The sequence below is a fragment of the Cotesia glomerata genome, linkage group LG3 (assembly GCF_020080835.1).
Source record: "Cotesia glomerata isolate CgM1 linkage group LG3, MPM_Cglom_v2.3, whole genome shotgun sequence".
Lineage (NCBI taxonomy): Eukaryota > Metazoa > Arthropoda > Insecta > Hymenoptera > Braconidae > Cotesia > Cotesia glomerata.
In genome coordinates, this window is record NC_058160.1 from 10,269,089 (window position 1) to 10,294,712 (window position 25,624).

At 31.8% G+C, this 25,624-nt stretch overlaps 4 protein-coding genes across 10 annotated transcripts in view; 2 read left to right on the forward strand and 2 right to left on the reverse strand.

The window, feature by feature from the left end:
- The window catches only part of LOC123262144 (frizzled-2-like), a 109,841-nt gene extending 106,946 nt beyond the window's left edge, over positions 1–2,895 (reverse strand). Inside the window, exon 1 of the mRNA XM_044724252.1 lies at positions 2,811–2,895. The gene's annotated coding sequence lies outside the window, so the exon portion shown is untranslated. The remainder of the gene's footprint in view (positions 1–2,810) is intronic.
- Positions 1–25,624, forward strand: part of LOC123262145 (kelch-like protein 17) — a 76,949-nt gene that overhangs the window by 45,659 nt on the left and 5,666 nt on the right. For 5 of the 6 annotated variants that reach the window (XM_044724257.1, XM_044724254.1, XM_044724256.1 and 2 more), the window contains exons 4-9: positions 30–195; positions 2,712–2,905; positions 5,594–5,763; positions 6,492–6,753; positions 6,925–7,103; positions 7,204–7,824. In XM_044724257.1, the coding sequence (XP_044580192.1) occupies positions 30–195; positions 2,712–2,905; positions 5,594–5,763; positions 6,492–6,753; positions 6,925–7,103; positions 7,204–7,408 (1,176 nt within the window). In that variant the 3' untranslated portion in view covers positions 7,409–7,824. Of the gene's footprint in view, positions 1–29; positions 196–2,711; positions 2,906–5,593; positions 5,764–6,491; positions 6,754–6,924; positions 7,104–7,203; positions 7,825–25,624 lie in introns of those variants that run through there. The other variant, XR_006508874.1, reaches the window with a different exon arrangement.
- LOC123262148 (probable small nuclear ribonucleoprotein E) lies at positions 1,804–2,324 on the forward strand. The gene has a single exon (XM_044724261.1). The coding sequence runs from the start codon at positions 1,947–1,949 to the stop codon at positions 2,229–2,231; it is 285 nt and encodes a 94-aa protein (XP_044580196.1). The 5' UTR covers positions 1,804–1,946; the 3' UTR covers positions 2,232–2,324.
- Positions 13,418–23,735, reverse strand: LOC123262147 (knirps-related protein-like). 2 transcript variants are annotated; one of them, XM_044724258.1, is made up of 3 exons: positions 22,863–23,735; positions 18,248–18,325; positions 13,418–14,878 (listed from the first exon to the last, which is right to left on the reverse strand). In XM_044724258.1, the coding sequence occupies exons 2-3, from the start codon at positions 18,323–18,325 to the stop codon at positions 13,802–13,804; spliced, it is 1,155 nt and encodes a 384-aa protein (XP_044580193.1). In that variant the 5' UTR covers positions 22,863–23,735; the 3' UTR covers positions 13,418–13,801. The 2 variants fall into 2 exon arrangements, with proteins under 2 accessions (XP_044580193.1, XP_044580194.1); XM_044724259.1 differs by lacking the exon at positions 22,863–23,735 and adding an exon at positions 18,513–18,735.

Genomic DNA, 25,624 nt, shown 5'->3' on the forward strand with positions numbered 1-25,624 from the left:
ATAGATGATTAAATCTCGTATGTTTCCAGATAATGCTCCAAGACAGCGGAATTTTTGAAATGCTCGCTTTGGCTCAAGAGCTCGGAGTCGAGGAGCTCTGGAGGAGTTGCGAAGAACATGTATCAGCAACTTTGAGTCCCGGAAATGCATGTGCACTTCTTACGGCGGCTCTAGATGCTCAAGACCGAGTTCTTGGTAAGATTCAATTTTTTTTTCTTAGATTTGTTAAGTGGGTTATTGAATTTATTAAATTTATATAAAAATAAGAATGTCTAAGACAGACTTATTGACATTAAAGTAAATTTAATCTTGTAGTATAGAGAGTATCTTGTTGAATTATTTATCGAATCGTGTCTCGATATTGGCATTGCCTCGAAAGAGAGTCTTCTCTCTACTGTACTCTACTCCGAGTAGAGCCCCTCGGAGTTTTTTTTTATCGAACGTTGACGTTACTCTTTCAAGTTTGCCCGGTTTATATTGCATGTTTTAAATCACGAGCGAATTATCGATTAAAGCTCCACGTAAAAGCGTTTTACTTGGCTCATTTTTTTACTTTTTAAAGAAAGCAACTAAAAATAACCAATGAAATTGGCTTTACGGTAAATACCATTAGTTACTGTATAGACTAGTGTCTGGTGATGCTATCGTGTAATAAAAAATTCAAGTGAGCTTACAGCTACTCTAGCTAATAAATATCTATTAATGTGGAATTTTGTCCCTTTGACAACGAAACTCTGTTCATTTATACATCACAGACACCTGTGTATTATATACCAGAGTATAATATCATTTTTAAATTCGTCAGCATCAGCAGAATGTTTAAAAAAAAAAATTTCTACGAAAAATTATATATTCCCAGGGTGTCATCAATCTTCATTATTTTAATTTAGATTTACGTTTATTCCCCATTCTAGTCACCGGAATATATAGAGCCCGCTGGTGGGAAAGCATTGCGAAAATTGATGTGGGGGAGATTTTATCCGGCTTATATAGTCTTTTCAGATATACCTACAACCCATCTTGCTGTCTACCTAACAAACTATTATTTAGTTCAAATAAATTGCTCCCTTGTAATTGCCGTCAATTATTATTTATTGCACTAGTTATTTTACTTTTTTTATACCAATAATGTTTTAAAACAAATTTTTTTTCATCCCGTGATGTTTTACAATGACATTTGATGCAAAATTGGAAATTTAAACGAACAAATCATAAAAAAATAACTTTTTTTAATTTATATCAAATGAATGTCTCGTTTTACTCAGTCCCATTTTTTTTTTTTTGTGAAAATTTGTTTTGATCTTCGACATTTGATAAAAAGTTAGAAATTTTCAAGTCTTACTTTTTTTTAACAGCCGAGACCATCTTTTTCTCGCTTTGCTCTCACGGAGTTCAACGAAACTATCTCTGTCGCACTCCCAACAGCAGAGCAATTGCAGTTTCCATTGGTTTCACGAAACGAATGAAATTTTCGAAAAAAACGCTTTGTGGTGAAATAGTTTATTAAATTATCTATTATCTCTAAAAACGTTTTTTCTCAAAATTTCCATTCGTTTCGCTAAACCGATTGAAACTGCAATCACTGGTCTCGCCTGTTAAGACAAAGAACATTAAAGCTTTGATAAATACACTGTAATATTTTTGTAAAATAAAAAAAATTTGAATTTTCCGCTCAAGTATCTTTCAATACAGCAAAAGATAAAAAACACAAGCATTCCCTGAAATATCGACTCGTGTTAATCAAAGCAAAACCGGCTGGTCTCTACATTATCAAGCTCACTCTAAGGTGGCTTCAGCTGAATTTTACCCTCTCAGCAACTGTACATAAAGCCGGCTAGCGTCCCGATAATACTTGTAACTAACCAACAAAAAGTATTTACGAATTACACGCGTCTCAAGTGACCAATTGGTGAATTTAATTAAGTAAATAAACAAAACTTCCAAAAATGTCGTACAAAGGCCCCCAAAAAGTGCAAAAGGTGATGGTGCAGCCCATCAACTTGATTTTTAGATATCTACAGAACCGCTCTCGCGTCCAGGTCTGGCTTTTTGAGAACATTAACCTCAGAATAGAGGGACACATTGTTGGGTTTGATGAGTACATGAACCTGGTGCTGGATGACGCCGAGGAGTACTACACCAAAACCAAGGTCAGGAAGACACTCGGGAGGATCATGCTCAAAGGAGATAATATAACTCTGATCCAAAACACCAACCCCAATGGAAATTAGCCTTCGATTATCCAAGTATCATCTCCATCAACATCTGATCTATTACAGGGTCACTCAAGAGTTTATTTTGATTAATACTGTGTTTAATATTATTGAAAACATTCAGATTAATTTTAAGCAATGTTTATAAATATGGAAAATAATAACTTATTAATTTAAATAACAATTTTGTGAACTAAAATCAGCAGAGTTAATAATGATTAACATTTAACGTGAATTTAAATAAACAGAATTATTTTTAAGTATCATTTGTTGTAAATTGCCGGATAAATAAATTAGATAATTTTTTTAAAGTACGTAAATGTTTTTTTTTTTAATTGTTGGGCCTTTGTTTATTTTTTATTAAATTTAATTATTTAGAATTTTTAGTTATTTTAAGGAATGGAGCTGAAGTTAAGTATGAATTTTTTAATTTTTAGAATTTTAGATGGAAAATAATTGAAATAAAATGTACTAATGATTGTAAAAATTGCTCAACAGGTGGAAAAGGAGCTTGCTCATCGTTCATCGAACGCTGTTTTGCATTTATAAGCGACAATGCTATTGATACAGTAAAAACTCCAGCTTTTAGCAACTTACCCAAGGATGCTCTGGTGAAATTGATCTCCTCTGACTACTTGGGACTTGAAGAAGAAGACGTATGGCGTGCTGTCCTCAACTGGGCTAAATATCAAGTAATTTCATTCACTTATTTCACCACTTCACTATTTATTATCCTAAAATCAGCAAATACTTAACAATGTATTCAGAATATGAGTAACAACAGACACTAGATCATTTTTATTTTGTTTTGATGTTTAAATTAAGCAAAGTTTCCCTTAAAAAATATTTTTATTATTAAATGTGTCTTTAGGACACAAATAATAATTATTTGTTCTTCAAAATATATTTTATTAGTTTTTAAATCAAAATGATGCTGGATGTCTGCTGATTCATGGTACAGATCTCTGAGAAATTTTTATTTTAAACAAAATTAAAGTCAAAACTAAATAAAATTCAAAGAAAAAATTAATTAAAGATTCTCAGATTCTCAAAATTGAAAAAAAAATTTTTTTGGATGATTATTTGTTTAGAATAATAATTATAAAAATTGTCAGATGTCAATAGTGAGAGCAGTAAGGGAGTAAAAAAAATTTTTTTTTCGGAAATCGACATAGTTTTGCTTGAAACGTGCCAATATTCAGAAAAAAAAAATTCCAATTTGTGGCTAGTCTCCATACACAAGTATTTGACCGAAAAAAATCATTTTTTGATATATTTTTGTTAAAATAAAAAAAAAAAATTTTTCCAAAAATGCTCTTTTGAGTTTCCAAAAAATAAACAAAATCTACATATTTTTATATTTTTAGAGAGTGTTTGCACGCTTATATGTGAAAATTTAAATTTGTCGAATAAGAAAAAAATTATTATTTCCACGAGAGGTTATAAAAATAAAAAAATAAAAAAATGCTCTTGTAGGTTTTGATCAAATCTACAAGAGCATTTTTTTTTTGTTTTAACCATTTTTTTAGTCGTGAAAGCTTAAAATCGATTCTAGCCATTTCGGGAGTAATATGAAAAAATGCTCTTGAAAATAAAGGAAAAAACTTTAAAATAGTTGAATTTCATCGATTTCGATAAATATATATTTCTAGTATTCCCAAATAAAAATTTAATTTCAAAATTGCAGCTCAAATAACGAATTTAATAAATTTTCGAAAAAATGCTCTTACAGACGATTCAAATACATGCCATTATCACTTTGAAAAATTGTGCTAATCGATATTTTCATGAAGATATCGATTGTTAAAGTTTTCAATTGTCGGATGTCGGCTGAATTCAAACTCATGATATTTTAATAATTATTCTATTATTATTATTATTATTATTATTATTATTATTATTATTATTATTATTATTATTATTAATAAAACAATTGACAATTGTCAAAAAAATTATTATTTAAAAGTACATACAAAAAGAAATTAATTATTTTTCAGTGGAGAAATGTCGAGTATTAGCTGTTTTTATCATAACTATTTTTTTCATTTAAATTACTGTAATTATTAATTTTTTTACTTATTTATTTGCTTTAATTATAAATTAATCTTTAAAATCACTTATTTCAATTAGTAAGTACTTAAATCATCAAAATTACAATAAAAAATATTTTAACCGAGAGCTACACGATCCGACCGGGTCAACCGCCATCTTGTTTATGTTCAAGTTTGAAAATATAACAACAATAACTCAACAATCGAAAGTAATCGATTTAAATTTTATAAACAATTTTTTTATATGACATTAAAGTTAGCATTCGCTTGACCATTTTTTAATTTTTTTTTAATAAATAAATTTGCTCCAAAAAGTTATTCCTAAAAAATTGGATTTTTTATTTTTTTAATTTTCTAAAAGTCAATTTTTTTTTCTCATTTTCTTTGAAATAATTTATTTATTAAAACAATTCTTAAAATTATAAAATATCTGCTAAATTAATTTTCATTTTTTTTATTTCCCAATATTTTCTATTAATAATATCAATTATTATTTTTAATTCATTAATTTGTTTAATTTTTACAAATATGTTAAGTTTAAACAATATTCAATTAGCAATTAAGAATTTTTTTTTTTTTAATACTAATCGAAACTTCGAGAATCGATTATTATTCAAATTCTGAGCGCTGATTGGTTGAGAAGTTTAACGGTTTTTAGACGGCACTTGACTGTACTAACTTCAGAGCCGACAAGTCATTGCTTGTCGATGCAGCTCTCGTGTTCCTGCTAATAATTAATCGGTTTAATTAGACTATTAACACATTTTAAGTATTTAATTAGCTTCATTTAAGTATTCCACAACTACTGAAAAATAAATTTCAATTAAATAATCGCTAAAAGTAATAAAAATATCAATTAGAAAAATTAGGAACCCGGGTTAAAAATTTTGTTGTCTTTATTATTTTTTTTTTGACATTTTTTTCATAAATACTTGCTAATTAATTCAAAAAGTCGGTTTAATGATTAATTTCAATTAAATTAGATCGATAATTGAGTAATAAACAGCAAAAAAATAATATACAATGATTGACAGGTGGATTTACCCGCGTAATTTAACAAAATGGCCGGCCGTTTTTTTTTTATATATTTAATTTTTTTTTTTTTTTTATTGTTGAAATAACTCTCGGGATTAGATTAATGCATTTAGGATCGCGTGTGAAATAAAAATCAATAAAATGAATTAATTGTGTCAAAAATTTCGACATCAAGGGTCAGTGTCATGAGCAAAATAATTTTTTTAAATAAATTAATTAACAACTAAAAGCTATTTTGATAATTATATTAATTATACAGTAGATACAATTTTATTAATTAATTGATTATTTCAGGCAGGTGTTACACAACCGACTCAACATTGGACCGAAGAGGAGCGTGCTCGTGTTTGTCAACATCTAGCTGGTGTTATTAATCACGTTCGATTATTATTGATCGACAGCCATGTATTTGCTGAAGAAGTCGAGCCAACTGGTGCTGTGCCCATTGAACTATCACTCGAAAGGTAATTTTTTTTAATTATATATTTATTTTTTTTATATAATCAATAAATAAATATAAAAATTACTAGGCGTGCAGTAGCCCTATCGGATCCGGCTCTTGCTTACCAAAGCATTGGACCGGATTCGAGTCCGGCGTACACCAATGAATATTTTCAATATTTAAGTGTATTATTCTGCTCAGCCCAAAAAATAAAACGAGTTCCAATCTCAAAAGTTTACCCCCTACCGTAGTCGCTCATGACCTTAGTAGTTTATGCGACTTTAAAACAAATTGAAAAAAAAAAAAAAATAGTATATTACACACCTAGGGAAGTAAAGTAAGAAATGTCTCAGATCACATGTAATTGTTGGCCGAGGCGAAGCCGAGGTCAACAAACATGTGATCTGAGGCTTTCTTATTTACTTCCCGAGGAGTGTATACTATTTTTTTGTTCGACGAAGGCGGAAAGCGGCAACTTAGTTTAGCGCAGCGGGACGAAAGTTGCCACTTTCCGCCCGGAGGGCAAAAAAAAAAATTACTTCAGCAGATATTTAATAATTTTTTTAACAAGTAAATTGTCAAAAAAAAAAAAAAAAAAAAAAAATTGACGTATAGAAATAAAAAAAAAAAAACAATTTTTTAAAACAAATTTATTTTGCTGAAAAAAATAAAATGAAACAGCCAAGTGACTGCTTATTTCAATGTTATTCAATAAATTAGTAACTAAAAAAATTATTTAAATAATTCTAGGTATCGTTATGCCGCAGTACCCAACAAGTACTCAGAAATTTGTGCTGACAAGCGCCTGCAGCCCCGAATCGGGCCTCTGCTGTTCCCAGGATCTCAAATCCTGTCTCGAGACAAAATGGGATATCAACGACTGCTGAATCAGTGGTATGGAAACCCCAAGCAAAATTGGCGACTAATTTATCGCGCATCCAGTAACGGGTACTCAGCATCAGCATTCCACCGTCATTGTGACGGCGTCGCGCCAACTTACACCATCGCCTTGGTAAGTAGCTCAATTTATTTAATTGATTAAATACTGATCAACAGTAAAGTGATTAATTCATGTCAAGTTATAGCTGATAATTGACAGTAAAAAGTAATTAGCAACTATTACGGTGGTAATTATAGAGAAATAAAAAAAAATAATTAAATGAAACTTTCTCTTTACCTTCAGAGCTCGCGAGGCGAAATATGCGGTGGGTTTAGCGATGTTGCCTGGGACAAAACAAGTGCCAAGGGTCACTACATATCTGCTGAGAAAGCATTTCTTTTTACGCTTACCAATAATCAGGATGTCCCGCCAACTAAATACGACCTTATTAAAAAGCCATTCGCTATTTGCTATCATCCTGAGTATGTAATTTATTTTTTTTTTTTAAATATTTTATTACCAAGACTTATCCTTCTTTTATTTTTAAATAAAATTAATTAAAAAAATTTTTTTTTGTTTTAGTATTGGTCCAATCTTTGGAGCAGGAGCAGACTTGTTGATATCAAACAATTGTAACGTTAATTTAGAAAGTTACAGTAATCTACCTCACACCTATGACGGTGAAAATGCCTCAAGTACAATTTTAATGGGCGATTATCACTTTACTGTCCTTGATTATGAAGTGTTTACTTTAAACGGCCCGATTTCAAAGTCTGAAAGACACTAAAACCTTAAAAACAAATTACATTCCTCAAGATAACACTTGAACCTGACAGTACGTGACTAAGTACACTAACCCAGTGTCACAATCCACTTATCCAGTTTTATCCAGTCCAGAATTCTTCCATTTAACGTAAGTCACATTTTTCCTTAACTATTTTTACCATTATCATTTTATTTTCTTATCGTTCTCTCCTTAATCATATTTACTTGATTGTTTATATGATACCTTTCCATTAATTAAAGACAGTTTAGGGATTAGAGTCTAACAAGTGTCATGATTAATAATTGAGAGATTTAGTGGCTATGAAAGGATATGGAGCCTGGTGAGAGCTTCGTTTTTAGCTTAGTATTTATTTAAATGCTCTGAATAAATTTGTCGTTAATAATATTAATAAAAAAAATAAAAATGATGCAAGAAAATTGGGAAGGAATTTTTTTTTTTTTTAATTCTTACGGTATCCGGTTAGCAAGACCACCGGGGTGAATTGCAACGCCTTTAGGGCCTATAAATCGATTTAATTGATAAGTAATAGTCGCGGCTGGAGCCAAATCTTGTTTGCTCTTTTTCTCGATCGTCTTTTACTTAAAGAATGCGGACCACTTGTAACTGAGTCGACATATTTCAGTTCAAGCACAAGACCAGTTGTTACCCTAACTACCTGTTGTTTCAATTGGTCACTAAAATTCTAAAATTCCTTAATTGAAAAAAAATCTACCTATCAATTAAGGGGGATAGCCACTGTAAGGATCGAAAAAATCAGTGATTTTCGGGAATTTTTTTGACTGGGATAATAAAGGAATTTGGGGATCGGCTTTTTTTTGTTTTATAAAATGTACATTAAAGATTATTCTCCTAAATTTTTATCAAAAACTATCATGTTGTTACAAAGTTATTAGCATTTTTGTGGAACACCAAAAAAATTTCCCCCGTGATGCGATCTCTAACTCAAAAAAGGATTATCTAAATCAAAAAAACCAAAAAGCGTTGTAATCTGCATGCATGTGGTAATCGTTGCACGTAGGGGATTTTGAAAATTTGGATTAAAAAAAAAATAGCGACATATTAAAAATTTTTTTCGTTTTTTTCCTCATTTTTTTGGATTCAAACATCCCTAAAAAATCTTAAAAATAAAAATTTCCAAAATCCCCTACGTGCAACTATAGCTACTGAATAGATGAATACGGGGGAAAAAAAAGTTGCAAATCGGTTCATATTTATGCAAATTACAGTTCTCATCAGTTCAAAAAAGTAGTTTCGAGAAAAACGCGTTTTCATCGGAGTGCCGCGCGTGTAAAGTCATTTGACACGCTGACACAAAAATGACTATAATTCGGAAAATATTCGGAATTTCAATACCAAACTCCAGATAAATATTTTTGAATCTATAAACTTGGATTTAATAAAAAAAAAAAAAAAATTTTTTTTTTTTTTTAATTTCACAGTGGCTATCCCCCTTAAGCTACTTTTTAATTTATGATGATAAGTATTTAGGATATATTTGAAGAAGCTCTATCTCTAGATACATAATTAAGAAATTACCTTGTATCTTGTGAACTATTGACATTTTTAAAGATATAAGCTCATCTCGATGTTACACTCATCGAGACCTTTCATTTGAGTACCCACATGCATTTTGATATATTTTTCATATATTCATATATCTATACTAATAAATGGAGAGCCGTTTTTTTTTGTCTGGTTATACTGTGAAAACTACTGAACCGATCGAAATAATACTTATAACATAAGATACAGCGTGTTTCGGAGAAGATTTTAGTATATAATATGTTGGTGATTAGTTATCCGGAACCTATATTTTTTTGACTTAGAAATAATGAATTTTTATTGTAACTAAATTTATTCTATCCGATTGTCATTTGTTTAAAATAAATTTTTTAATTCTGTTGGTTATGTTTATATACTAGGCAGATTTATTCACTTATGACACCTGCAATTTCTTTAACTGAAATATTCAATGCCTATTACAATTTTTTTTTTTTTCATGTCAATTATTATTTATTTTTGTAAGAAAGGCACGGGAATATTATAATGATTGTACATTGAAAGTTACAATGAATATTATCTAGAATAATTACATGGATAAAAGGTACATGCCAATTAAATAGAATTTGAAATCTGTGCAAGTCAAAACAATACTCTAATTAAATTTCAAGTCTAGAGTTAAAAATGCAATTCTATAAAGCGCCCAACGGAGCGGGCGAGTAACGGCTAGTATTTATATATATTATAAATATGTATATATGAGAAATATATCAAAATGCATGTGGGTACTCAAATGAAAGCTCTTGATGAGTGTAACATCGGGATGAGCTTATATCTTTGAAAATATCAATTGTTCACAAGATATTTGTTAAACTGCACTGTACTTTTTTAACTATTGACGTTTATAAAGAAATAAGCTCATCCCGATGTTACACTCATCAAGAGCTTTCATCTGAGTACCCACATGTATTTTGATATATTTTTCATATATTCATATATATAAATATATAAAATATATGAAAAATACATGTGGGTACTCAGATGAAAGCTCTTGATGAGTGCAACATCGAGATGAGCTTATTTCTTTAAAAACGTCAATATTTAAGAAAGTACAGGGCAATTTAACAAAAGTCATTATTTATTTAAGGAAAATTTTATTTACTTATAGTTCACAAGTCACGGCAGTCACATAGTGACTGCAAGGTTGCTGGTTTTCCATTAAGGAGAAAACAGTAAGGTGTAAAAATTAGATAATTTAAAACTACGGATTAGATAGAATAAAAAAGGAATCGTATTTATGGTCTTGAGATTAAAACTCCCTTTTGAATAATTGAAAAAAAAAAATAAATAAAATGTAGTTGAGATAAAAACTAAAATAATTTAAAATAAATTACAGTAATTTATTGAAGGTTTTTAAAAATACGTAAGATGTATTTATTTTATGTATTTTTATTTTTAAGTAAACTCCCACGATGATGGATAAGTATTGTGAAATTAAATGGAGTAAAATATAAGCTAGGGCTTCATTAGTTTTGCCAAGGGTTATAGAGTATACACAACAGCATCTGAGTTATAAGTTGCATGACATGCAAACGATAAATACCTATCCCGTAATATTAAACTTAAGACTCTAGGCACGATATACATATTTAAACATATAAATATATAAATATATATGTGTATGTTGTGTTGTGTTATAGTGTAGGTGATTATTCGGTAGTAGGGAAGTTGGTTGTAGTTTAGTAGTCTTAACACTGAAGGATACAAAGTATTATATGTACAACAACAGCAAGAGCAACAAGAACAAGAGCAAGGAGTATCTTTTACAGGCAGGGGTTGAGGAGTAGGTGCATGAGCGTGTTTCAGGTGAGGTATTACATTCAGCAGGGATGAACTGTGTGGTTTAATAATAATAAAAGGTGAACCGTAACTCAGCTGAGGTAACCCCGTGAACCGCGGTCACATAAACCACGGATTTATATGCTTCGAATACTACGGAGTCAGCTAGAGCTATAATACTATTAAAGTTAAACTTATAAGTCGAGGAGACGGTGCATACTCTTATTATATTCCCGGGATAGAGAAGGTGAGAATATCGATGTATGTTTTTTTAATTCTACCTTAAATAATAGCCCCTTATTTACGTGATGAAATGATTAATTGTTTATCCTGGTGTATACTTTGTACGTATTATATTACGCTAAACTATTTTTATCAGCAATACTTTTATTTATTTTTTTATTTTGTATTTAAAAAAAAATTTAACTATTCGTAAGTTTTGAATTTAACGTTTACAATAAAGCTTTTAATAATAACTAGCAACCTTGAAATCACTACGTGACTGCCGTGATTTGTGAACTATAAATAAATAAAATTTTGCTTTATTAAACAATGACTTTTGTTAAATTACACTGTACTTTTTTAACTATTGATGTTTTTAAAGATATAAGCTCATCCCGATGTTACACTCATCAAGAGCTTTCATTTGAGTACCCACATGCATTTTGATATATTTCTCATATATACATATTTATAATATATATAAATACTAGCCGTTACTCGCCCGCTCCGTTGGGCGCTTTATAGAATTGCATTTTTAACTCTAGACTTGAAATTTAATTAGAGTATTGTTTTGACTTGCACAGATTTCAAATTCTATTTAATTGGCATGTACCTTTTATCCATGTAATTATTCTAGATAATATTCATTGTAACTTTCAATGTACAATCATTATAATATTCCCGTGTCTTTCTTACAAAAATAAATAATAATTGACATGAAAAAAAAAAAAGTTGTAATAGGCATTGAATGTTTCAGTTAAAGAAATTGCAGGTGTCATAAGTGAATAAATCTGCCTAGTATATAAACATAACCAACAGAATTAAAAAATTTATTTTAAACAAATGACAATCGGATAGAATAAATTTAGTTACAATAAAAATTCATTATTTCTAAGTCAAAAAAATATAGGTTCCGGATAAGTAATCACCAACATATTATATACTAAAATCTTCTCCGAAACACGCTGTATCTTATGTATCTTATGTTATAAGTATTATTCCGATCGGTTCAGTAGTTTTCGCAGTATAACCAGACAAAAAAACCGGCTTTCCATTTATTAGTATAGATAGTTATGAAAAAATGATGTGGGTACTTAATTGAAAGGTCTTGATGAGTGTAACATCGGGATGAGCTTATATTTTTAAAAATGTCAATAGTTCTCAAGATACAAGGTCATTTCTCAATTGTGTATCTAGAGATTGAGTATTTTTGTGTGCAGCCTAAATACTTATCATCATAAATTTGCTTATTCTCTTAAGAATATAGATAATTAATTCAAATTTGAATATTTATAAAGCATCTGGCATGCGATAGTTGAGTGCAATCTCTAATTATCCATTAAACATCACCGAAACAAAAAAAATTTTTACGAGCGCATCTATTAAACTTGATTACTGTGGTATAATAACAAGGATTCGTCTATTAAACCGTTAAAGCTTTGTTTCGTCTCCTGACTAATTGATATTTAAAACCCAAGCTATTTATTCTCACGTACCGCGAATTTTTTCCCCAATACATAATACATAAATATATAAATATAAATACAAATACATTTATATATATGTATATGTACATGTAAATAAAAATCAAAAGATAATCTCGGCGTGTGTTATGATAGAGCTGAAGAACAACACAACACCGAGAGAATAGAAGAAGAGATGAGGGCAAGAATTTATACTGCGTGTACGTTGAATATTCATGCCCCCCGACCGCCACCGCCGTACATTATAAGTCACTACCTCAGCCTCTACCTCTATCTTTTATCCCAGCTTCATTATATTGCCTATTTATGCTCGTAACCTTTTCTTACCGAGTTCACACGCAACCTCGCATTTTTATCCGCCGCTAAATTCATTTTTCAGCCCCATTTCGCTAAACTTTAAATTCCGATACCCCAAACAAATAAAAAGAACATTAATTACTTTTTTTACTTCATATATATTTTTTTCAAATTTTTTCATTTTTTATTTTTACAAAAGACTTAGGTAAAATTTATTATTGTTCTTACATTTTTTTTTTTTTTCATAGATTTATATAATATATATCTTCCTAAATATATATATATATATATATATATATATATATATATATATATATATATATATATATATATATATATATATATATATATATATATATATATATATATATATTTACAGTAATTTACTCAACTGGCTTCGGTCCCTCTTTTAATTGATTATTACAAAAAATTAAAACAACTTTTAATCTTAAATATTTACATGTTCTCTATTGCTTTTATACAACTCTATAAGTACTCTACTTAAATATTCGTGTATTTAATAAACATTCGCTCATTATTAAAAGTATATCTGTAAACTTAATACAGTAAATTTAATGATTGCACCGTGATTATAAATTTAAAAAACAAAAAAAAAAAAAACAAACAATAATTTAAATTATAATTCTTATTATAATTTAACAACTATAATAATTACTGACCGTTAAAATAATTAATAAAATTATTTACATCGTAAAGAAAACAATAAATTCTTTTAAAATAAACAGTTTTGACAATTTTTTGCCAATTTTAACGTTATGCCAAACGCGCAACAATTTTTTATTCGGATTTATTCTATTTGACTGATAAATCTTTAACTCGTGTCAGTTTTCAATAAAAAAAAACAACGCAAGGTATTAAAATCCCAACGGATTAGATAAAAATAAAAAATTAGTCCGACAGTTTTGTAAAACAGCGAACAAACATTTTAAACCGTTGATATTACCCATAAATTAACGTCATAAATCCGACTAGCATTTAACAAAATGAAAGACGCGATGGCATTCGTAACTTATTCATTATTTGCAATCGATTACGACCTTGTGGTGAGATCGATCGGCGCAGGTCGTCTCATGATAACCGGGCTCTCTCGGTCGCTTTCAAAGTCCACTTCATCCTGGGTCTGGCGTTCATCATCCGAGTCCTCGCTGGTCGCGATCACGCTGGCTGCTTTCATCGACAAGTCAATCGGCGTGTCTTGAGGGGGCAAACAATCATCAGGGGAATTAGTTTCGAAGCGTTCGCAATCTGGCTCAGGGCTTTCATCGAATCTCGGAGAGTCTAGTCTCATTTTTTTCAACGGGGGTGAAGGTAGTTGGCTTTTGAGGACAGCGTCCAAGTAGACCCTCTTTTTGGTTGGTAATTCCTCGACTACGTTGTGGTTAGCTGTGTACCGGTTGTTATTGTTGATGTTCTTGCACTCGTCGGTGATTAGCGACGTGTTGCTTTCAGAAATCGAGGAGTTCAACGAGTGAGAGATTAGACTAGGATTGTGAGGGTAGGAGGCGTAGAGATAGGGAGAAATCATGGACATAGAGGGAGGTAAAAACGCCGGAGGCATCATGGGCATGCTTCCGAAGGGAAAGCCCAGCGGAAGTCCCATCATGTCTTTCCCGAGCGTTGCTAGGTCTGGAGTGCCCAGATGGGGGTGCAGAGGCCTGAATCCAGGGTGGAGGCTGTAAGCTGCGCGTCTCTCTGACACCTCGATCGAGCTGTCGCTGTTCTGAGACTCTGGAGAGCTGATGGATGGTGAGGTTGAGTTTTTGTACTCGTCTAGGCCCAGCATCAGGGAATCTTCCTTGCTGCGCTGTTGCAGTCTCGGAGGGGTCGTGTTTTGGGGTGTTGGTCTGCTGGGCAGACTCTGCTGCTGTTGGTGATGAAGGCTCTGCTGTTGCTGCTGGGCTTGCTGCTCTTGCAGCAAACAGTGGATCTTGAACCAATTGGAACGGCGACCGTACCTCGAACCCGACTTGGACATTCCGACCAGCAGACATTTCCTCAGACGACAGGCTTTGCAAGCAGTACGGTTTTTCTTGTTGATGACACACTCGCCCCCGTTTTTGCACTCGGAGATGCTGTTGAGGTTGTTGTAGGATCGCCCGAAAAATGACTGTAACAAAAAAGGAAATAATATTCATTATATTGCTAATAATTTAAATAATTATTGTGTTAAGCAGGTAGGAGTTTTATTGTGACAGTAGGTAGAGGTGGATTGAGGATTGTTGCAATCGCGGTCTCATTGTCTCATTCATCGGACTGTACACTTGTAATACAGGGACTACTGTAGTGTAACAGTTAGGTTTAAATTATTATATGCAGTGGGTGCTCGGTATGAGTTTGAATTGTTGAGCATAGAAGGGGATCAAGGCGCGTGCGCGGTCTACTACTCTTTCGCCCTCTAATCTCTAATTGTCAGTGGTGGTGAAATATTTTTACATGATTCCAACATAACACCGTACAGCAGGTATAGTAGACATAAACATGCTACAACATTACCATTATTGTCGCTGAGAGTATTATTATTTAAAAAGGTAGTCTATTCGGGTAAGTAGAGGTAAAAGTCTAGATATATAGGCAGAAGGTGGGATTTTGCTTGATACAAATTACCGTGCGAGTGGTGGCTGGTAGCACACGCGGTAAACAAAGTAATTGCAGTTTCGTTTTCTCGGTTAAGAGGGACACGGTCGCCGCTGATGGAACAATAGAACACAGCCATGCAGTTGTAATAATGTTACGAATAAAGAAATCCAGATGAATATCTCGGTCTACCATCCAGGCTAAAGCCTCCTGGTGCAATATACTCCTCATAAACTTGGATACTTTTTTAATTACTCTTTATGGCTATAAATGAGCACATGTTTACTTTTTTGGAACTACTACTCGATTATAAAATTGATTTTATACTAATAATTTGTTGGGTAGGAAGAAATTGTAATCGTTAAAATGTAAACTGTGAAAATTAAAGCACTTAAGTAATTATATGTATACGTGAACATGAACATATAGGTAAAAAAAATAAATAGATGTATATTAAATATAAAAATAGCCTCGACGTTTTCCTGCGCTTTCCCTTTTTTCCGGCCACGTGGATTATTATATTAATAGTTTCCGGTCGCCCTGGTAGGCGTCGTCTTAGTCCTCGATGTTCATAGACGCGTAAGAGTTAATACTTTGTTTATTATAGGGCGTTTATATTAAAGGATAAATATGTACGCAACAAGTAGCTCGTTTAGGTAATATACAGTGGGACTTGCGATAAAGTTAACTTTTATGTTTTGGCTGTCTTCATCGATGCGATCTAAAAAGTGGTAATATTTTTTCTTGTTCTGTCGTCAGTCCTTTGCTCGTTTAACTCGGTGTTTTCAGGCTAACTCATTACACGCTCGGCAAAAGTACACACAAAAGTTTTTTATTTAGTGTGTATGACTATGACCATTACCATTACCATTACCATTCGGGTAATTTCAGGAGGATTACAAGAATTACAAGAGTGCATTGTCAACCACGACGCTCTTCGGACTCAACTAGCTCGACTGATGATGGCTAGGTGATGACACAATCCCCGGTGTCGTGAAAATGCCACCATTATGCACAACCACGCTCTTCACTCCTTACTCTCCTTTACTCCTAACACTATTACGCAAGTACTTGTATAGGTACACATTATTGTTGACGGTGTTGTGATAGTTAACCTCGTGCCCGAGTTTACGGTCGCGTTACGCTGCCAAATTTAATGACCACTACAGTATACCGATCAGTGAAATCGTTACTTCATTTAATGCTTACAATTAATGTCACTCGTGTTTTTATTTAAATTGTCATTTTCTGAGCAAACAAGATGTTAAATTCTCCGTACAAAAATTAATCTTAGTTTGTAAGTCTTTATTTTGTTATTTTAGCTTTACGCTTAGATTTTAAGTTTGAGAACTCAATATTAAGTTGAACTATTCTCAGAAAGGGCAATTTAGTCCTAGCTCTCTTTTTATCCTGGGCACGTGGATCATACAAAGGACTCTTTCAAGCGTAAGGATGGTTCTTGAAACGCAGTTTTTTAAATATAAAACCTTAAATCACTGCGTTCTATTTAACTAACCTATATTTATAATTTTCCACACAAGACTCCAAAAAAAATTTAATAGTATGTACTATGACCTACTTAACAAAATGAAAAAAAAAATGAAATTTTAAGTAGACGATAATTGAGTGGAGTATAAACAAAACAAAAAGTAACGATATCAGATCTAGAGATAAAAAATAAGTGGATTTAAATTTATCCGGCGCTTCGCACTTGCCCGCCACAATTGTTTCCGCCCTAGTTAACGATTACATAACCCGCGACATTGTTTCGTTTCGTTATTTTCGTTTTCAGGCCCATCGTAGCATGTCACCTCCCACCATTAGCATTAACTATTACGTTGCATTACATTACTCGACTCCCGTTCTAATCTGTTTCGTATTTTTTCCACCACCGCCTCCACGCTCGACGATCGACTACAGACGTCATCGGAACCATCACCTACCACACGGCTCTGTGCACTGATAGAAGGATTTATTTGTATCAAAAAATAATTGTTAATAGTTAACAAATAATTTATTAGAGACCAATTTTTAGCATTAAACAAATATTTGTTAGTATTTAAAATAATTTGTTTGTATTTAATAAATCTGATATTCATTTATTAAATATTAATAAATCTTTTTAAATACTAAGAAATATTTATTAAAGACTAAAAAGTGGTCTCTAATAAATGATTTGTTAAATATTAACAAATATTTTTAACTATAAACAAATCCTTCTATCAGTGTGGATTTAAATTCATTTTTTTTGTTCCATACTTTTTTTACAATTTCACGTGTCGTACATGGTTGTCCGTTTATTTTACAAGCCCGGTTCGTTCCTTTATTTATCTTTATTTTATTTAATATTTATTGTTATTTCTTCTGGTACTTGGTTGGTAGCCCGTGGTACACAACTCCCTTGGACACTTTCGGACTACTCACGGGGTCGCTGCACGCATGCTTAACCAAACGTTTAACCTCGGGTCGTGAAAGCGATTGCCTTGTGGCTTTGCGACATCGACGGGAAATCATCAGCGGGAAATGTACATTCTTAATTTCTTTTTTTGTTATTGTTATTGTTATTTTTTTTTTTTTACTATTATTATTTTTATTATTTCTTTAATCTTTTCTGCAAATGTTTCTCATCAAATTCATTTGACATATATTCAGTCAACGCAATAATAAACACTCTACTCTTTTTTAATTTTATTATTTTTCTTTGACTTTAATTCTGATTTTAGTCACTAAAAAATTTTTTTTCGGTTAAATAATTATTGGGTCACGTAAAGATTATTCAATAACCTTCAAAATTATATATAATTAAATTGTATTTAAATTATAATTATTTAAAAAAGTAATTTATCATCAAAACTTCCGAATAAGTATGCTAATTTTAAAAATAAAAAAAAAATAAACAAACCTTGCAGCCTTCGCAAGTAAATGCTCCAAAATGAAATCCCGCTGCCGGTTCCCCGCAAACTTTGCATTGCTGGTTCATCTGTAACAAATAAAATACACATTTAATAAAAAAAAAATGATTTCTCAGCAATTAAAATCAATCGACAAGTCCATGGACTTTTTGTTCAAGTCTATTAATTCTTGTAGCAACTGGACCGTGAACTGAAGAATTATTACGACCATCAACAAAACCATTAAAATAACAATAAAAAATAATAAAAATGTACCTATATTTATAGAGAATAAGAATTATATATCTGTTCTCGGGTAATTTTCTACTATAGGCAAATAAAATCCTTATTATTTATCCATTATTTATGAGAACAAACATCGTGTCACTGGTACTCGTGGCGGTTCAAGTGAGTGATCGCGAAAGAGAAGAGGACACCGGCTTAACTATAACTACACGGGACATTTATTGTGCAATTGGCTCTCTCACTCAGCTCGGTCTACTCGCGAGTCACTCAATCGTAGCGATATAAAACTTAACCACTATGCTAGGATAAGTAAAGTATACGTAAATAATACAAGTGGGGGCGCGTATTACGTTAAACAAGCGGAAAACTCATCCTCATACATTTTCTTTATTGTTTTCGTTGAGCTTTGTAACGTAATAATGAATAAAATTATCTTATCAAAATTATCGCTTTCAAGGTCTCGACAGCTCAATATAATCCATCCATAGTTGGATAAGTTTTGAATAATAAGGCGAGAAATGACCTGGATTTTATGGCTTTCATACGTGACAACCGATCGCTAAATAGTTGAGCAAATTTAAAAGTCAACTCGGGTCCAACGAAAACAAACAGACTCGACTGTTAATAAATCCTAAAAATTTTTGACCTGTTCTATTAAGAAATTATATATTTGTATATTTATCCGGTATACTGTGGTCTATTTTCAAAGCAAACACCTCGACACGGATATTACAATTACTATTACAATTACAATGGTAGTAAAGTAATTATGTATATTTATATTTTTCCATTTATCCGGAGAATTTATATCTTAAACCGCATCTTCAGGGTTAGAAGTGAAGTGGAGATGTTTATCGAGCATCTGAGTTCATCGTCGATAAATTAACGTCTTCCCGTGTGTATACTCGTTCACAGCTGAGCTGACTCATTCTCGGTTTTGTTAAAGAAAATAAAAATATCCATATATTTAATCTATGTGTGTTATAATATATGTTTGTTCTTCCCGTATATTTCTCAGACCCGGCTACCGCAAATAGTTTCACAACCGTTACCAGGCTAGACATTTTTCGAGCCAACCTCTGCTGATTCAAGATTGAAAAGCGGATGCAGGCCCAACGACAGCTACTGAGCTAATCTTTGCGGTTTTTCGCTGATTCCCAGACTTTTTTGTTCCCCCATTCTACAGTTTCTGCGTCAATATTGCTAATTAATTATCAAATTAACTCCAAATGGATAAAAAAATCTCTCTGGAATTTAATAGGAATGCAAGTCGAGGGACATTTGCGCTAGTAAAAGTAATAATAAAAAGAGAGGAAGAATTTGTTACGGAGAAAATAACTACAATGAAAAATTTTAATCCTCTAAGTAAATAAAAAATAAAAACTCTCTTTTAAGCCTCACATACTTAATCATTTTATTGCAATTGTGTCCCTATGTATAATTACCTAGAAAAAAAAAATACCTGACCTGGTATTGGTAGTGTACGCTCGAATTTCAAGTACACACGAATAACGACACTAAATATAGTATCATCAACTCTCTTTACTTATACAAACTTACCGGCTTAGTAAACTGTACTAAAGTGTAAGTGTAAGTCTTTCACATTATACTTAAGCCTGCAGAATTGACTAAATAGTACCATAAACGAAATTACGGTTAAAGACAGCGTATTCTTTTTTTTTTGAACTGAAACATTTTTTATGCTCGTAATAAAATGACTAAAAAACTCGGAAAAAAATGTACATTTAGGGTGAGCTGTAAATACACGCTTAAAAAATGAGTCAAAAAATGGAATGTTTTTTTTTTTTTTAAATCTAGTTGGAAATTAGGGTCAATATAATTTTTCGTTTTTTACTTCATATTGTCATCAATATAAAGGTAAAAAATTTTTTTACCTTTCAATTTATATATATATATATATATATATATATATATATATATATATATATATATATATATATATATATATACAATTTTTTAAGCTCAACATTTTATTTTTTTAGGGTATTTTTTTACTAGCAATAAAATATTTGAAGATAACGAAAAAAAAGTATTTTTTGGATAGCAGCAAATGAAAAATAAAGTAAAACTGAAATAAAAAATGAGGGTTCAATAAAGAAAAATAAAAATAAGGAAAATAATTTAGTCCGTGAGCTGCTTAAGGCATAAACGAGAAAAGTAGCTGCTGGTACGATTCTCTCACGGCTTGATTCTTAAACTCGTCGAATATCTGTCTGTTAGCGTCGGCGGGAATATCGCGCAACCGATTTTCTACATAGATCACAGTAAACCAGTAAGCGCAGGATATCACACAAGTTTCGAGCGAGCCAGCCAGGCTCATTCCCGAGTAGTGCCTCGTGGCGATTCCCGATCTCGATCATCGTCGGCTTCTCATTCTTTTGTAAAGCGATCGAGCGAGATCCGTGTGCCGGCGTCGACTGCACGCCATCATCACCAACACACCATCCATGCTCATTTAACTAAAAACGACTGCCATGCTCACTCCTCGAACTCGATACCGTCTTTCATGAAAATACCAGCCAATATTGTATGTTCAAAACCATCAGGCTCGCTCGCCTTCATCCTCCGATTCTTACTCGTATCCTTGAATCCTTCTCTAAGTCCAAGGATAAAAGATAACCATAAGATTATCTTATTAAAAACCCCCGGGAGTATTTATTGTTGTAGAAAAATTTATCTACTTAATCTTCTGATTAACTTGTGCTTTAAAATTTTTTTTTTTTTTTTTATTTACTTACTATACGATTCACAAAGTAGTCCCTGAAAAATACATCCGTGTTACTGGAGGTTAAGACACCTGTAAAACTATCGCCTGTGAAAATATATCTACACACCGGATACACACCTGTTAAATGCACGCGGTGCGGGTCCAATTTTCGCTTAAAGCGCGGATATTACTTTTATTAACTAGAAAGTTTAATACTTTTTTCGTAATCTAAATTCAAACAATAAAAGTACACAGAAAAAAAAAAGTGTTCTTGAATCAAGTATATATTTTTGAAGAGCTCAATGTTCTTGGTTTGAGTAGAAAAATTCTTGATTTAAGAAAATTTTTCTTGATTTAAGGAAATTTTACTTAATTCAAGAATTTTTCGTCTTGATTCAAGACAATTACCCTCTTCAAAATTACATTCTTGGTTCAAGAATTTTTCTCTTGAATCAAGTTAATTTTTTTTTTGTGTAGAAATTTTTGAAATATAAATTTATGGTAATAAAAATATGTAATCGATTTCTAAATTTGAATATTTTCACACTAATTATTTGAGTAATTTAAAAGTAATCTAATCTAGTGATTAAAGAACGTCAATAACACATCAGACAAGATCGTAATATCGAAAAAAAAAACTCGTCACGGATGATCGAGATGAGGAATAATTGCGTAATTATCAGATACCCGGTTAATTATCGAGTACTCATTAGCCGTGACAATCGAATCGTTAATCATACCTCGAAAATATCCCTCGCCCCCGCAAATATCTATCTAAACCCATCGTCACGATCTGGTTAGCCCGCGCTCTGTCAGCTCTGGACTCTGCAGTAATGTTCTATGAGCTAGTCCACAGTAGTAGTAAGAGTTTCCGTTCTGACGAAATTTTCGATGTTCGTGACGCACTAGTAAACCCTAGCACCATCAACATCACCGTCAGCCAGATAGATATTGTTGTTATGGGTTATGGCATTTGTTTATTATTTCCTATTGTCTTGGTCTCTTTGCGTTCCATTCATTTATATTTATATTTATATACGTATATTATCTATGTGCATTGGATAAATATATTTACTGGTTACTCGACACATACCTTTCACTCGATATTTGATTCCAAGTGCAATTTACTTTAAATATCGTGCGATTCGATGATTTGTTGTTGCTTTATTATTCATGTGCGTTTTATATCCATACATCATACAGATTTGATATTACAATAAATAAACACAACCATAAATATATTACTCTCAGCTGACGATCATTAAAGTCTTCACCATGAGTTTTGAAATTATTAATTATACAATTACCTAGCGTAATTTCTTTATTATCATTATTTATTTCTTTTCCTTTTTTTTAAAATTTTTTAACTAAAAAAAGGGCAATCATAAATCAAATCGAAAGCGTCCAGGTGTTGCAATCGGAGTAGTCGTAATAAGACGACTTTAATTTTTTTTTTTATTTTTTTTTTTCGTTAAATACTGCTACTATTATTATTATTCATTGGAAGAACCGGCAGTAGTCCATTAGCCGCAAACTAGACAAAATTAATTGGCGGACCGTTTAAATTAATCTTCACACTCGAAAAAAATTTTTATTTTTTCAACCGCGAGAGAATAAATGAAATGAGATAAATTACATGTTTTACTACTGACCTTTGATTATTAATTTTACACGTCACACGATATCCTCAGGCTTTTTTTAATTGACAATTCAAAACCGACACTCCGGAATGGAAACCACTTTTTGCACTTCACTCACTTTGATTTTAAAATTCATAAAAAAAAAAAAAACAAAAACTAGTAATAGTAATAATAATGTCCGTGCATTTATTTCAAAATCGTCTTCATCGTCTCAGTTCGGTGTTTAAATTTTTTTATAATTTTTTCTCATAGGATTTATTTACTAAATAAATCAACACACTATCACAAGCACTGATTTAATCGTAGTCGAAGCCAAAGTAATTAATTTAGTGGGTATAAATGATGACCGCAAAAAATGAAAAAAAAAAAACTGAATAATAAAACAAAGGTGTTGATGCGACGATGACCGACGGGTGAATGACTCTGTTGTGATGGTGGTATCGTAGATTTTAAAATCACCTTTGCTTAAAGTACCCCTTCCCTTGTCTGGACGTATTATCCTTCCTCTAAGTACCCCTTCTTACGGTCGTATGAACCTCTGAGAAGTAACCTCTTGGCGTGTATGGTAGAGGTGTCTCGTATCGTCTAATGAGTAAGCCGATTGATAAATCGTCTAATGAGTAAGCCGTTTATGAAGAAATCAATCGGAAAAATAGTTGAGCAGAGCACTTTTTTACGATCTGAAGCCAGGTAGATACTGAGCAGCCCGGAAGGTATTGAATTGACCGAGGGTCCCAAAAGATATATATCCTCGATCGTAGGTAAAAAGTAGTGGCTATCTGGAGTGCGTGGATCGATCTTGAGCACACTAGAATCACTGAATGTGTAGTCGCATAAACGGAGAATTGTGTGCGCAGTGTCGGCTGCCGCCACCAGGTAGTACACAGGTGGGCCGTTTGGTCCCCGACTGCTGGACCCAACTGCTAAGCTATCAACCGATGGTGGGGATGAATTGCAAGGCCCGGGGTGGGAAAATGCTTCGACGACGCCTCGATTTAACTCACGTGGAACTCTGAAGAAGGGGACTTATGGGGAGGGGCTTCTATAAAGTGTTGGCACTCGTTTTAGGGCCCTATCCCCTCTACTACATATGTGTTTATGTATATATGTCTTTTTGTCTTTGGCTTATAGGGTTGAGTTATCAATAATAATTTATGCCGATAATTACTGTAAAAAAATTTTTTTGGAACACTATGACGATCCTGTGAGTTTTTAAAAGATTAATTATTGAAGAGATAATTATATGCTTCATTTAGGAAAAATATTTATGCTTAGAAAGTGAAGTTGTAATAAATAATTTTATCGATATTAATTTTTAAAAAATAATTAAGTTAGAGTATTAATAAAAAAGCGATAAAATTTTATTAGAGAAAAATGAAACTTTAAATGCCTAAAGAAATTTTATTTTATCGAATAATTAAATTTTTTTTTAAATTTGAATCTTAATGACTCATGTAAATTAATAGTAATAAACATTGGTTGTGTAAAGGTCAAATTTAATTAATAAAAATATATAATATTATTATTATTATTGTCGTTAATAATGTTAATGTTACATTAATATATTAGCCTTACGGCATAATAACATGATTAACGACTAAAAAAACTAATCGATAGGGTACAAAATCAATTTTCAAGTTTAAAAAGTTTGATAATGATCAGTCGTTTATAAAGTGTATAATTATGAGTAAAGAAAAGTTTCTTCTACTAATTTGATAATAATAAATACGGTTGGATAATACTATCATAGAAAATCGATTTGTAATTATACACACAAGTATTGAGAAATATTTCAAAGTAGACGTCTGAGTTTTACATTAAAGCTGATGAAATGGAATTCATTTTTTTTCTTCCATTTTCTGGGAAAAAAATAAGTATTTTTGAAGGTCACATTTTAAGTGCACTAAGTCCCGTTCGAAGTTCTTAAGGGAATTAAATGGATTAGACTAGCTTAGTTTATATTTATGTTTATGGGACACGATAATCGTTGCGATATTTTTGTCCTCGTAAAAACTATCGCTTTATCAACTATTTGGATAACAGACTACTGGCTTATCACCAAAGATTCCAGACTAAAGAACTTAGGGACTGTGAACCAGCGTCTGTAGACTATTGGGAAATTACTCCAATACTTAGTTTTGAGACACTGACCGTCTCGACAGTAAGTATTCAAAGCAGGTATATTACTTTAACAGCCCTCCAAATAATCCGTGTAATAGCTTTTCTTTCAGGAAACAATCTTCACTTAGCGATAGTTTGATGTCATAAAAACAAATTCTTAATGTCCGTTTGGTAATTATACCTATCCTAAGCTCTTTTATTGAGGGTCATCTGCATTCAAAAAATAGTTTAAGGCTTTACAAATGCATATCTTCTAATTATTTACGGCTGAGATTTAAAAAAACTTAGTTTTAGATTTTTTTCTAGGGAAAAAATACTCATTTTGAGCAAAAAAAATTTTTCTTAATGACTGCGCTTACGTTTCTTTATGAAATTGAATTGAATAGTACTACCTAAGGAGACTTCTTCAATTAATGTCTAATGAATAGCAAAAATCTGATTTTATTTTAAATATTAATAAAAAAACTCAACAAAATTGCTCAAAAAACCAAAAAGCGCAATTTTTTAACGTTACAAAAGCATATTGAACGAATCATTAAGGGTGATTTCAACGCCCGCAAAGAATCTTTATTTCAGCGCTTTTAGTTCGGCGCTCGCGTTCAGAGATGGCGCCACGGGCCTGGCGTGGACGCCGTTGATGCTTCATTCTCTAA

Excerpts from the sequence above, each read along its gene's own strand:
- LOC123262148 (XM_044724261.1), top strand. The coding sequence starts at position 1,947 with ATGTCGTACAAAGGCCCCCAAAAAGTGCAAAAGGTGATGGTGCAGCCC.
- LOC123262147 (XM_044724258.1), bottom strand. The coding sequence starts at position 18,325 with ATGAACCAGCAATGCAAAGTTTGCGGGGAACCGGCAGCGGGATTTCAT. Across the intron at positions 14,879-18,247 it reads TTACTTGCGAAGGCTGCAAG|TCATTTTTCGGGCGATCCTA; the intron begins GTTTGTTTATTT and ends TTTTTGTTACAG.